This window comes from Echinops telfairi, unplaced genomic scaffold (assembly GCF_000313985.2).
Source record: "Echinops telfairi isolate 266 unplaced genomic scaffold, ASM31398v2 ScPeMD7_7419;HRSCAF=8457, whole genome shotgun sequence".
Lineage (NCBI taxonomy): Eukaryota > Metazoa > Chordata > Mammalia > Afrosoricida > Tenrecidae > Echinops > Echinops telfairi.
In genome coordinates this window covers 708,001-723,046 of record NW_022111319.1, presented here as the reverse complement: position 1 = coordinate 723,046, position 15,046 = coordinate 708,001, and the positions used below count along the sequence as shown (strand labels likewise).

The 15,046-nt window shown below is 36.0% G+C and overlaps 1 protein-coding gene across 1 annotated transcript in view; it reads right to left on the bottom strand.

Annotated features, from left to right (window-relative positions):
• The window catches only part of HDX (highly divergent homeobox), a 197,482-nt gene that overhangs the window by 38,304 nt on the left and 144,132 nt on the right, over positions 1-15,046 (bottom strand). The window contains exon 5 of the mRNA XM_004714130.2: positions 12,143-12,350. Coding sequence (XP_004714187.1) covers positions 12,143-12,350 — 208 coding nt within the window. The remainder of the gene's footprint in view (positions 1-12,142; positions 12,351-15,046) is intronic.

Sequence of the window (15,046 nt, the reverse complement as noted above, 5' to 3'; positions counted from 1 at the left end):
GGTAGAGTCTAGTTTGTCAATTGGGTCATAGCCAATGAGGCCTCTGTGTGGGCATGGCCTTATCCTGAGGATTCTGGGAATTCCTGTATTTCCTCCTGGGAGGCAAGAGATTTCTCTCTCTCAGCTCACTCCCTGAGAGACTCTCAGCTGACAAGATAAATGGAACTATGCTAGACCTCTGGAGCTGGAGAAGCCATGTGGAGACTCCTGTCAGTGCCGAGATGCTTACAATGCCACTGGATCCACATGCCTTCCCACCCACTAGCCTGTGATCTTCCTGAAATTGACATCATTGCATGTGTTTCATGAGTCTGAAAAGGAATTTATACATTGGTATCAGACATATGGGCTAATATCAGACTTATGGACTTGATCTGGACAGGGCTGTGATGTTTTCTCAATATTCAGTTGAATGTCATGAATTTATTTCTCTAGTCTATCCAGACTAATACAAGGTGGATTCATAGAGGCAATAACTAGTTTATCAGGGATGGAGGTGTTGAGTGAAATTGGTGAACAAATACTGAATACATGAGGGGGAGCATGCATTAGAACTGATTGTGATGAGAAATATACAATTCTTTTTTAAAGCAACTGAACTATGGAATGCATATGTAAATTTTATGTCAATAAAACGATTGAAAAATATATATTGGATAAGGGAAGGAATACCTGAGAAGAAAGAGGGAGAAACATATGTGTGCAAAGAGTGTTAGGTGACAAAAATAGATAGGGCCTTGTCTTGCGTATGCTTATGGAGTTCTGTTGCTGTGACAGTGTGAATATGGTTAGCTCTGTTTCCTGAGGGACCAGGATGAAAAGACTGGCTTAAAAAGGAATGAAAAACCAAAACTGGCTTGTGTGGAGGTGGTTTGGCTGTGTTTGCCTTGAAGCCACATGTATCCACATGGAGTATGGCAGTGTGATAAGTCATGGGAAAGTGAAAAAGGAAGATAGATAAAATTGAAATAAAATAAAAATATAAAAATCAAAAAGTTAAAAAAACGTACAGTTTGGATAGTGATTTCTGCTTCTTTTGTAGGCATGGTACTTGCATTAATCCACCACATGGGGGGAAGGAGGCGTGGCAGTAAAGGAAGAAGTAAAGAAAAACAACAAAGAATTAAAAAATGGTGAAAAGCATTGCTTGGGTAGTGAGGGTGTCAGTGCCCAACTGCCTACATAATCTGCTATCCACAAAGAAATCCCAGAGGCCAGTGAAAGAAGGGGTTTGGCTAGGTGGGTTGAAGAATAGGAAAGAATAAGCTTTTGCAAGGGGAAGAGGAGTGCATTGAAATGTCTTGGGCCACTGGTCAATTGTCAAGGGGAGTTAGAAACTATCAGAAACACTCAGGAGGCATTTCTGATCTCTTACTTAAAAAACAAAAATAAACTGTCATGTACTAGCTTTTACCTTAATTTTCTGGCTTCCAGGGAACATAGAATTCCCTCTTGGTTGGACCTTTCTGGTAATTGCTGAGATCTTCCCATCCTTGTTATCTGGCAGCCATATTCCCCAATCCCGCACAGTAAATGGACATAATATTATTGATTTATTTTTTTCTTTCAGAATTTCCTATATTCCCATATATCATTCCTACTAGCCTCCATAGTTTCTTAAGAGAAATTTCAACCTATTGCTATGGGTTCTCCTTTGTCGGTACCTTTTCTCATATCCATAGCTGTTCTCAGAATTCTTTGCTTGTCCAGCTATTGGGTAGTTTTACTATGATGTGTCATGGTGATTTTCTTTTAAGATCTATCCTACTATAGGTTCTTTCAATTTTTTGTTGTTCTTGTTGCCAATATTATGTTTTATTTGTATACATCAGGGATCATGTATATATCCTTTTTTTCTTAACTTATTGAGGGTAAAATCACATAACTAAATTAACCAATTTGAAATCAACAATTCAGTGGTGTTTAGCACATTCATCATGTTGCATAATCACAAACTCTATTTAATTCTGAATCATTTTCATCACTTAGAAATAAAACCTCATATTCATTAAATGGTTACTTCTTTTCCACCACACGCCCCCCTGCCTCAATACCTCACCCTGTGCCCCCTGCAACCATAAATTTGCATTCAATCTCTATGCATTTAACTAATCTGAATATTTTGTTTAAATGGAATCATATAATATGTGGTGTTTTGGTTATGGATTCTCATTCATTTTTCAAAAATAAAACAGAAAAATGTCAAATCAAAAGAAAGCATAAAATAATAAAAACTAGAACAAGTTAAAGATGGGTCAAAAGGAAAAGCAAATGGTAAGATAATAAATTTTAAACTAACTGTATCTGCAGTACACTTTCCAAAACACTCTGAGGACAAGACAATTCACATCCCTGGTCAATAGTTCTAGGTAGTTCAATGAAGGTGTAATCCACATGGGTAATCTGCAAATGAATTTTGGGCTTTCACTGTCTTCCTTAGCTTTCTGCACATTGCATGCTAAAATTTGAAGCTCTAATACAGTTTCTTTCTCTCGTATTGGATTTTATTTTTTGCCATCCTTGTATCACATGGTCTGATATGCTCCTTCCATGTAGACTTAGCTAACACATCAATTAAATGGTTCATGTTTTAAGATAAGCCTTTAAGACCCTAGCCACTATTTTTTCTAGTAGCTGGACACCATCAACACTTCACCACACTTCGCTATAGCACCCATATTTTCAGTGATCACTACATTAGGGCAAAAATAGAACAGTCTAAATCATAAGAACTAATTGTTCTTAGATTAGGGTTTAAAATTAAGTATGAGCTCAAAATATATTCATATATTACAGGTTTCTATATATTATAGGTCCACTTGAGAGGCAGGATTATCAGCTTCTTAAGTAATGATACAGGTAACCTGTAAGGGGTATCTGGTTTTTCTAATAATAATATAATTAATCTAACCACTAGTATATAGTTTAAAATACTAACGAGGAAAGGAAAATATACATACATGGAAAATCTTATTAAATGAAATATGTGGAATGTTCACATATACAGATGAGAAACTTAAGTGGTGGGCCACTGCCTAAGGAAACAAAGAGGGTTAGACACAAGGCAAAAATATTGTATAATGCACATTCACTGAGCCAAATATATGCCTGGAGAACTAAGACATGTCTCAGAAAGCAAAGAAAATATGGAAATGATAACTATATGTTAGTATTAAATTGTTAGTTATTGGACAATCTTAAAAGCAAGAGATTTTAAATAAAGTTCCAAGATTTTTCAAGTCCATGAGGTTGAGATAGCAGTAACTTCCTTCTTCTCATTCTAGAAAGTTTTACCTTTAAGTCCAATGAATATTTAAATTCCTTTAATCTACAACAGATGTATTTTAGGTAAGGTCTTGTTCATTTACAGGAATTTCCAAATTGGATTCTTCTGATGTGGGTTATGAAGAATACTGTACACAGCTTATAGTATGGGTTTACAAGGGCAGAAAGGAAATTCAGTTTAAAAAAATCATGATTAGCAATGTACTACAGGGTGGAATCTCTTTTGGGGGATCTGTGCAAGTAATGTTAAGTGTTTTCCCTAGGGGCAGGCTGTCCCTTCTAAGTTTATCGATTAACAGAAATAAAATCACTTTTTCTGAGACAGATATACTCCACCACCACCCCTCCACTGGTCCTAAATGTCCATTGAGATTTATGTAACATCATTGTAGGGATATCTATTAAATTGGAGTAACTGTGAAGCAATGCTATGTGGCAGGAACTCCTCAGAAGAATTGTTTTTTGAAGTGTACAAATGAGGGAGTAATAAATGTTTCTTAAACAAGAGACATGCTCACAACATTGGTTGATAGACCAGATTAAATGATTACACAATCTGAGAACAGATGCAAAATTTTGTCTCGATGTTTATACAATATTTGCAGTCTCATGATATTTGCCCTTTTGAGATTGACTACTTTGCTCAACATAATATTCTCCAGGATCATCATGTTATGAAGCGCTTTGTGGTTTCATCAATGTTTTTTAGTTATGTTTGTACACAAATTTCTTTATCCATTCTTCTATCAATTGGCATTTTGGTTGTTTCCAAAATCTTGCTATTGTGAACAGTGCTGAAATGAACATGGAAGTGCACTCCCATGTCCACTGCAGAACTGTTAACAATGGAATACTATGCTTTACTACAAAGTCTGATAGTGGTTTGTTAATTTAGTTAGTCCTTTGGAAGAACCAACTTCTTGTCTTGACTGTTCTATTGTTTTTGTTTTCCACTTCATTTACTTCTGCTCTTATCTTTCCTTTTCCCTCTCTTATTTATTCAGAGTTTATTTAACTGCTGTTCAGTTTGTTAAAGATGCTAGGTTAAGGTGCTGACTTTGCTTTTGTCCTCTTTTTTTCATGTATGCATTTATTGCTATAAATTTCCTTTTGATATCCACATTTGTTTTGTCCTAAAGGTTTTTTGGTATGGTGTGCTTTTGTTCATATTTTTATCAAGGAATTTTAAAATTCCATCCTTTAGTTGATCTACTACTAAATTGTTTTTAAGTAATATGCTTTAAAATTTCCATGTATTTGATTTTTTGCTCTTTTTTGTCTATAGTTGATTTTTTAGATTTGTATTGTTGCGGTCTGAAAAAATAGGTTGCAGAATCTCAATATTTTAAAATTTATTAAGGCTTGCTTTTGTCTAAGGTGGTCTCATGTAGATAATGTATTATGTATGCTAGCAAAGAATGTGTACTGTACTGTTGTCGCATTTAGTATTCCATATATCTCTGTGTGTTTATGAGGTCGAGTTGGTTGATTGTGTTATTTAGTTCTGATATGTTTTTAGAGAGTTTCTTTCCTGATGATGTATCTTTTTTTGAGAATGAGGTATTGGAATCTCACATGATTATTGTCAATCTATCTATTTCTCACTTCAGTTTTGTGAAAATTTGATTAATGTATTTTGGTTTTCCTTTTTTTAAAAAAAAATTCACTTACTCAGCTCTTCTACCATGTTATCTAACTCTGTTATCTTGTTTCTTCTCTAGGGTTTCTAATTTTTCAATTCATTCCTCTATCTGTTGAAGATAGCTAAATATCTTTTCTTCAGAGTAATTCTTGTGACTGGGTGTTTTTCAGTTGTTTATTCCTGTTTTTCGTGATTTGTGTGTGTTGTGCTTGACTGCTATTTCTGCTGTATTATGGTGCAACTATTATTATCGAGTAGATTTCTGGGTAGGGTGAGGGCATTTCACTCTGTCATGTGGTGCAGGAGAAGGCTGATAGGAACCAGAAAACAGCAGTTGGTAAAAAGGTGAAAAAAGGAGAAAAGTAAGGGGATAGAAGAGATCACCAAAAAGAGAAAAATATGTATAAAATCAGAGAAAATGTATTTTAAGACATGTAATAAAATTAATAGATGCTTTAAAAATGTTTCAAGAGGAAAACGGAACAAATTCGGCTATATGGAGCACACACGTTGGTATAGATAAGCACACTATATATACATGGAATTCAGGACAGATAAAACCCTCAGGAATAGTAGAAGGGTAGCAATATCATGAGGGTAGGGGGATGGTGATGGTGGGCGTGCGGGTGAGTGAAGGGGGACAACAGACAGTGTAAGATAGGAAATAACAATCATAATATATCATTGGTCAAGGATTCATGAGGTAGAGGGTGGGGAAGGGAAGGAGGGCCAAAGGGAGCTGATAACAAGGGCTCAAGTAGAAAGAAATTGTTTCTTTGGAAATAATTGGAAATGTTGATGGCAACATATGTACAAATGTGCTTAATACAATTGTATATGTTATAAAATTTTTAAGAGCCCCCAAATAAAAATGATTAATTTTTTTAAAAAGAAGCCTGGCTATCAAAAGAAATAGCATCTGGGGTCTTAAAAGCTTGAAGGTAAACAAGCGGCCATCTAGCTCAGAAGCAACAAAGCCCACATGGAACAACATATCAGCCTGTGTGATCACGAGGTGTCCAACGGATCACTGAAGACAAATGGGTGCATAAGCAAATGTGGCGAAGAAAGCTGATGGTGCCCGGCTATCAAAAGAAATAGCATCTGGGGTCTTAAAAGCTTGAAGGTAAACAAGCGGCCATCTAGCTCAGAAGCAACAAAGCCCACATGGAACAACATATCAGCCTGTGTGATCACGAGGTGTCGAAGGGATCAGATATAAGGCATCATCAGAACAAAAAATCTTACCATAGTGAACGATGGGGGGAGTGCGGAGTGGAGACCCAAAGCCCATTAGTAGGCCACTGGAGATCCCCTTGCAGAGGGATCTCGGGGAGGAGATGAGCCAGTCAGGGTGTGACGTAACAACAATGAAAAATACAACTTCCCTCTAATTCCTAAATGTTTCCTCCCCACTCCCACTATCATGACACAAATTCTACTTTGCAAGTCTGGCTAGACCAGAGGATGTACACTGGTACAGATAGGAACTGAAAATCCAGGGAATCCAGGGTGGATGATCCCTACAGGACCAGAGGTGTGAGTGGCGAAACAGGGAGGGTAGAGGGAGAATGGGTAGGAAAAGGGAACCGATTACAAAGAAGTATATGTGACCTCCTCCCTGGGGGACAGACAACAGAAAAGTGGGTGAAGGGAGACGTCGGACAGGGCAAGATATGACAAAATAACAATTTATAAACTATCAGGGCTCATGAGGGAGAGGGGAGTGGAGAGGGAGGGGAAAATGAGGACCTAATGCCTGGGGTTTAAGTGGAGAGGAAATGTTTTGAGAATGATGAGGGCAATGAATGTACAAATGCGCTTTACACAATTGATGTGTGTATGGATTGTGATAAGAGTTGTATGAGCCCCTAATAAAATGATTTTAAAAAATAATAAATAAAATAAAATGACAATGTAATCAGGGTCTTAATCTGCCCAGCTGCCAATGTAGATATAGAAAATTTACATTTCTAACTCCTTTTTAAACTTTCATCTCTGCAACGGCATACTCTAAGTACCCACAATAATGTTCACTTTGTCCATAGAGATAAAAAATTAGATGAAAGAAATCTGATGGTATTAAAGGAAGAGATCCTAGCTGCACTGAAAGCATTGCAGAAGAAACAAGACTCCATGAATTATAATAATTGCAATGAAAATGTTTTTAAAAAACGGATGCAGAGATGGGCGCAATCGCTAGTGCAGGCCAAGAAATCCGAAAGAGATCCATATATTCCAAAGTTGTAGAACGTTGTTTTTAATATTCTACGCAATAAAATTTTGTTGACGATAATTAAAAGAAGAAGAAGAAAATAGGAGAGAGAAAAGAAATAGATGATGAGGAAAATGAGTAGAATAAACTTACAATCATGCGGGTGCCACTGTTGTGGGGTGGGTGCTGCCACTGGCTTGTATTGTGTAGGCAGGGCAGTTGCCATATTGATGGGTTAGGTGCTTCACGGGCCATTATAACATGGATTGGTGGTACATGGGTTAGGTGTGTGTTGTGGGGGTGGGGCTGGTCAGTGTGGTCATGGGGGAGGGGCCAGGCAGAGATGTGCATTGGGCCAGGGCCTGGCAGGGTGGCATGTGTACCGGTTAGGGGACAGTGTGTATGGGGGCCAGATGGGGTACCTGGCACATGACTTGGAGGCATCTGCCCAGCCAGGGCCTTTCTCAGATAGTTATCAGTTACTGCCACCCAGTACAAATGCACTCCAACCTCAGGGTGTAAACCCCGCCACTACTGCCCATGAAAGCCAGCCCCTCTTAGGTGTTTAGAAAACTTTAACCCTATTGAATCAACAGTCACATTATAAGGACCCCTAATTTCAAGTTGTCAGGCTTTTTAAATATTAACGGAAACTATTCTATTTTCTCTATATTGCTGAGATTTAATTAATGGATATCTCACAATGACTATACATTTTCATAAACTGGAAGTGAAAATGGTTAGCATGTTCTAAATGTATGATATTAATCGTGGCTAACCGACACAATTTATCATCACATAGGGATAACACAAACAAACCATTCAGATTAGTATTCTCTAACAGCAAAATGAAAAAGCGAATAGGACAGAATTTTTTGGAAATTGTGCAGAAAGCCTCTTTCAGGCTCTGAATATTTAAAAAATATTTTTGTTGCAGTTTTTGATGAGAATGAAAAGGTTAATATGTATCTGTAAAAAATAAGTCATTAAGAAGAATTCAAGGCAATCTTTCTTCCAATGAAATCCTTTGGGGGTCTATGAATTACATTAGCTCTCTTTTTCTCAGTAAATCTTGATTACTGTGCCAGCTGTCTAGAGAATACTCTATTAAATAACAAAGGATGACAGTATAGAGCAGTGGTCCATTAACAGCTTTAAAATCAATTTTCACTTTTTCCATTAACTATTTTTTAAAATTCTCCTTTAGCAGGGAAAGTATGAGTTGGCACTCAAACTTGCTTTCCTTTTCTCTGAATGTTTCCTCACAGACCCCCATCTATCCACACAGAGAATCATACAAACCCCTACACTCCACTGCTCTTCCATAAATAGTTGCCAGTCACAAGGCTCTGAAGACTCAGTCATCAATCAATGGAATTGTACCTCATACAACCTAATAAAGACTAAGAGGAAGCAAAATATGGTTTTTCTGAGTTATTATATTAGAAATTAACATGATTGAAAATGATGCAATAGCTTCTGCAGTTTTCGTTATGCCTCATACTTTCCCTTTACATCAAATTCACTTTCGTCATCTTCAGCAGCATCAACAGAAAATATTGGTGAAAAAAAATAGAGAATACTTGAATATTCATATTGATAAACTTTTAAACATTTGGACTTATAATACAGGACCATGTTAATATAAACAGCAGTTATATCTCTTTAATTACTCAGCATCTTGCCACCTTTTCTCACCAATACAAGACACCCAAACCCACTGCCATTAAGTCGATCCCAACTCACAGTGATTCTATGTAAGGTTCCCTAGGCTGTAGATCTCTAGGGAGAAGACATCGCCTTCTTTCTTCTGCAGAATTACTGGTGTGTTTGAACTGCTAAATTAGCAGTCCATCTGGCAGCGCCACCGCACAACAGATTGTTCAAAACAAAACCCACTGCCACTGAGTGGATTATGAGTCACAGCAGACCTATAAACACTCAATTCAATGGTTTCTTGATCGTCATGTATTTGTGTGTGTTGTGTTAGTCATCCTTAAGTGAACTCAGACTCATAGAGACACAGTGCATAACAACAACACACTACCTTGTCCCGCACTATTCTCATAATTGTTGTGTAGTTCCTTCCAACCCCAGGGGCTTTTCAGACAATGATCTACCACTATTCATAAGGTTTTAAGTCAGTCTCTATGAGATGATTCCTATAATTCTTCTTTCTTTTAAAATCTCCCTTTCTTTAATACCAACTTTATTCTATTTCTGAATATTCTTTAAATGGTTCTATTCTTTCCTCCAGCCCCCACATTTAGATATTTCACAACACCTAATCCTTGTAAGTCTGTCTCTCTTATTTTTTAATTTTAAATTGTTAGTTAAGTAAATATTTTAATTTTATGAATAGATAGATTTTAGTCTTAATGTGGCTCTCATGTTTTTACTTACATCTTAATCTTCCTTCTGATTTCATATTATCATTTCAGAGTCATATTATCCAAGGGCCTTCTAAACTGTTCTAAATGGAAGTCCTGCCATCACCTAAAGCTCAACATATACAAAACTGGATTAATTTCAGTGCGTTAAATGATCCACTTAATATAGTGCCACTGAAAACCCAAAGTGTGCTTTGAGAGGAAGGAAGAGGATCAGTATGACTTAACAATTCCAAAGTTTATATGGAGGAATCAATGTACTATAAGAGCTAACAATAATAGTAAGAGCTCTACCCAATATTAAGATATATTATAAAACAGCATTTGTAACCACGAAATTGTAAGACAATAGGAATCCATGGTGTGTGTGTATGCATTTAAGTATGCATGAAACAATATATATGTGTGTGTGTATATATATATATGTATATATAGACACTAAAAGTCACTGGAGAAAAGATAGCTTATTCAATAAATAGTGGAGGGGCAATCTGTTAAATGACGTCATAAGGATACCAGAATGGCATAGTAAAATAAATGTAGTACAAGGAAAGGCTTTTAAATCATGATATTGAAGGCAGAAATCATAAAGGAAAACATTTATAGATTTTGTATAAAAATTCCAAACAAAAATCTAGCCTCATATGAACTTTTGATCCAAATTAAAAATAATCAACGAACTGGAAATATAGTATTAGAATCCTGATATGGGGGTACTTTCCTTCTTACTCATTATTTGTAATTTTGTCTTTATACTGTTATGATTTTATCCTTACAACCTTGGTACAATTTTGTTTTCTATTGTTTTCTGTTGGGTTTCCCAGCTGTGAAGCACAAGAGGAGTGGATGCATAATGATAATAACTGACACAAAGGGATATAGGGGATACAAGGGTTGTGGTGGGTGACAGGAAGTGAAAGGGGATTTCGGGAGTAAATAATGAAGGTGGGAGGGGGAGGGAGCCCTACAATGGATTGTGATTGCACAACTCATTTTAAAGGCGATTTGACAATGGATGGGGGTTGTATTAGTCTAGGTACTTTGGAGAAACAAATCCACAGCAACTCATGTATAAGAGAGTTTTATGCAAAGAAAATGTGCATCACGAAAACATCCCAACCCAATGCTGCCCAAGCCCACAAGTCCAACATTAACCCATTAACCCAACACCAGTCCACAAAGTCCTCCACCTCACAAAACAGAGGCAATGATGCCAACTGCAGGAGGAAAGCTGAGTCAGTGAATGAATAAGCATCTCAGCACTGGCAGGGGTCTCCACACGGCTGCTCCAGCACCCAGGGCTGCATCGGGATAGGTCCATGTGGCTTCTCCTTGGGGGTGTCTTGTAGGAAGTCAATCTTGCAAGCTGAAGCAGGGAACTGCTAAGGCAGCTTACACCCGGTCCAACCATCACAAAACAAGAGACCCGAGAACTCAAAAGGCGAGGCTCACCACCCATTTATCCCTCTGCCTTTCAACCAGCCCCACATGTGATTATCGGCCAGGCTGGCACAATTAACTAACTCAGGGGTGCTCTAAAATTGATGTGGTAATGATTTTACAATTCTTGATATGATTGAATGATTGAACTATTGAATTGTATGATATGTAAACGATGTGTCAATGAAAGTGTTGGGGGAAAAAGAAAAGAATAACAAACAAAACGGATAAAGGAAAAATCATATTCTTTCTCTAATATGCACACATGCAACGATATAAATAAATACATATTGCATGATTCCATTTATATAAAAGTCCATAAAAGACAAACATATAGAGACAGAAAGCAGATCAACGGTTGCCTGGGGCTGAGGGTGGGAGGTAAGTCTGACTGCAAACAGGTTCAAGAGAAAATTTTGTATGAAAATATTTTAAAACTGGGTTTTGGTGATGGTGATGGTTGTACAAATGCAAAATTTATGAAAATGATTGAATCAGAAACTTACAATAGATACATTTTATGACATGTACATTGATCATACTAAAGCTGTTAAAACATCTGAAAGGCATCAGAAGAAAATTACTTGTACTTGAAGTCAAATTAAATATACATTTCATAGGTAAGTGGTATAATTATGTGTTATTGTTTGAATTACCATATAAGGACATTGTGAGGTCTTAAAAAGATGATGCAGTCTAATTTTCTTATTTTTCACACAGAAAAACTAAAACCCAAAGAGTTAAATGTTTCCCCTCTGCTAATAAAAGAGCTAGGATTTACAATTAGTTTGCCTGACTTGTAGTAGCCTGGGGTTTGGCAAACTTTATCATACTCTTTCATGACACTGCACATATTATGCGCTCTACATAACTTGACTAGAATTTCAAAGAAATAAAAACACAAGCATATACTTAAGTATAATTTATGGATTGTTGCAATATACATAATTTGTAAATGTGGGGAATCACTATTTTGGTGGATGAATACCCTTTTTTGTGATGTCTTGATGTGGTTGACTGAGGGGGAGATATTGAAAATAAATTTCTTTATTTTCACGTGTTTGACTAAATGCTTTGAGGACATTAGATTTTATCCACTGTAAGCTTAAAAACAGTAAAAATGCATTTGATCTATAAAGGCTATTATTAAGAAGTGCAGCATGTAAGTACCTTGAGAGCTTCCATCAGACAAACAGATGGATACTTCGTCATTTCGGTCATTATCCTCTCCAACATCAGGCCCAGCTTCCTCTCCTGGTGGGAAGGCAGACAAAGAGCCAGACTCAGGCTGCTCAGAGAAATCAGCAGGGCCTCCTCTTGGAGGTGGAACTTCAATCCCCATTAAACGATATTTTCTTCTTCGATTCCCAATCCAAGTCTTTACAAAAGAAATGTAAGATAAAATTATGAAATCATAGAAAGACTCATCAAACTGATTTATAAATGGCAATAGAATAGTAAGTTTTCTTACAATTTAATAAGTTACAACACATAATGGTTTTCTTTTCAAATGCTTTATTAGAAGAAATATCTAAGTATTTAAATTTTCAAGACACATGAAGTCCACTAGCAGTTCAATTTTGTTTTCTTTTTCCCCTTTTCTTATCTGGAGAAAATAATTCAACAAACCTTTCAAAACAAAAAGAAATTGTTTATTTCCCCAGAGGAAACATCTATACAGTTACAATTATAGTTCACGTTCCATTTCCTATTTTTCCATTGCATATAAAAACATAACTTTTTTTTACCTTTGTTTGATTCTATATTAGTTGCCTTCATATTCCAAGAAGACAGAAATGTCATTGTATTACATTTACAGCCATTTTAAAATAAATTGATATTAAAAATAGCTTTAAGGTCACAGGAATTTGCAACGGAAGCACAGAGGTTCCATGTATCCTTAACTCAGTTTTACACAATTCACATTTTATAAAATTAGAGTCCTATATAAAAAGTAGGAAATTTATATTAAACCATATTTATTTCTAAAGTCCTATTATCATATAATTCTTCCTCCCATTTTCACTTTGCCTGACTCCTGGGCACCATTCATCTTTTTCCCTTTCCATAGCATTATTATTTTTAAAATGTCATAAAATGGGACCATACAGCATAATTTTGTTGAGATTCACCCATGTTCTTTTGTATTGAAATAGTTTTTGTGTTTCATCATTAAGAAGTACTATGATTTGTGATGTACAAAAGTTTATTTAACTATTTAACAGTAAAAAGACACTGCAATTATTTCTAGATTTTTTTAACCTATTATATCAAGAGCTGCTATAAACAATTATGTACCGATTTTTTAATCTTTAAAAAATGTTGTATACTTTGGTTTCTCTTCAAATAACATAAATGTTTTGCTTTTCTTTTTAATTGCTATAAATTAAATAAGGATAAGTCAAATGTTTCCTAAACAAAATTATCAAAATGTGACATTATTGTCTGAAGGCAGTGTTTCCATTTTTCTGCGATTTTCATGAAGAAATTCTGAACTCTTTAATTTTCACCATGTCAAAATGCCACTTTTACCATCTTCAAAGAACTAAAATCGTATCCCTTTTGATGTATGGGAACAAAAAGAACAAGAAGGAGGAACGAGGTCAGGATGGTATGGTTTATGGTGTAAGACTTCCCAATAAAAATCTCCTAGGATCACCTTTGCTACTTTAAAAAATTAAGCAGGTACATTCATGTGATGGAAAAAAGTTCCTTAGTGAAATTTTCCTGTCCTATTTTTTTTTACCAATACTGTTTTCCATTTTCTTAAAACTTCTTCATAATAAGCACCTATGACCCTACAGTGTTCTTCAAGAAAATCTATCAAGATTACTCCTTTGGAGTCTCATACTCATCTGGGCAGTGGCCACTACCCATTCCTGTACCACTTGGCCATTGATAGAGAGCTACCAGCCAGAACTGCCTTCAAATGTGCTAAAAACAGACTACCCTTCAAAGAAAAACTAAAGGGAGTTCTTTGGGCAGAGAACCAACAATAAACAAAATCCTAAGATTAGCATGCCATATAATACCACCTAGATGTCAACTTAGATATAAATAGGTCCAAAATAAAATAACTCTCCAAGATTGAACATAAGAAACTGGATATATCAATTTGTATCAATGACAATTACAAAGTAAATAGAAGGAATAATGTAACTATGGAACTTTTAAATAGAAAGGAACTCAAGTAGATTTCAAGATAGAACAGATGGCTTTAAACTTGGGAAGAAACTAATGAATTGCAGGAAATCCTGAAAGAAAATGAATAAATATCATTAAAATAAAGAGAAAAACCAAATTCATTTAATAATCATTAAACATTTTCCCCTATTCTATACAGGGTCTTGTAGAACATTTTAGAGCATTTGAGGGTGATAGCTGAGCACTATCTAATGGAGACATAAACAGTCTATTAGTCATTAGTCTAATTATTTTCATGCATCTTTGATTCTCTTAACTCTTGGCTGCAAATATATCCATAAATATGGTGGAGTGTACATGTCTAAGTAAGGAACATTTAGACAGAACCGAGCACTTTAAGAATTTAGTTGCTGTGCCTGAGGGCTCAGGATCATAGTTTCAGGGGACACCAAGGTAAAGTTTTATAACATACTCCACAAAGACAGTGCTCTACACCTACATCTACATGTTTTTTATAGACAGGAAGAGACAAATAGTTACATCTAGATGGCCATTCACTAACTTTTAAGACCCCAATTACTCTTCACCAAAGTAGGATATAGAATACTGACTTTATGGCTTATGTTATGCCAATTGATCTTTGTATCCCCTGAGGATACAAGTGACCTTGGTGTGCCCTGAGAGCTCTAGCTTAGTGACCCTTATTCCCTCAAAGGGTTTGGTTATGTCTAAGAAGTTTTCATAACTTTTTCCCCTGTATGCTCCATCATATTCATAGTTATATTTTCACTAAAAGTAAATATACACATACGAATCTCCCCTGTTATATCTATATATATTCATGGGTAGAATCCCTGAAGAAATTGCTTGGGGCCTGAGTTAGTTAATTGTGCCAGCCTGGCCGATAATCACATGTGGGGCTAATTGAAA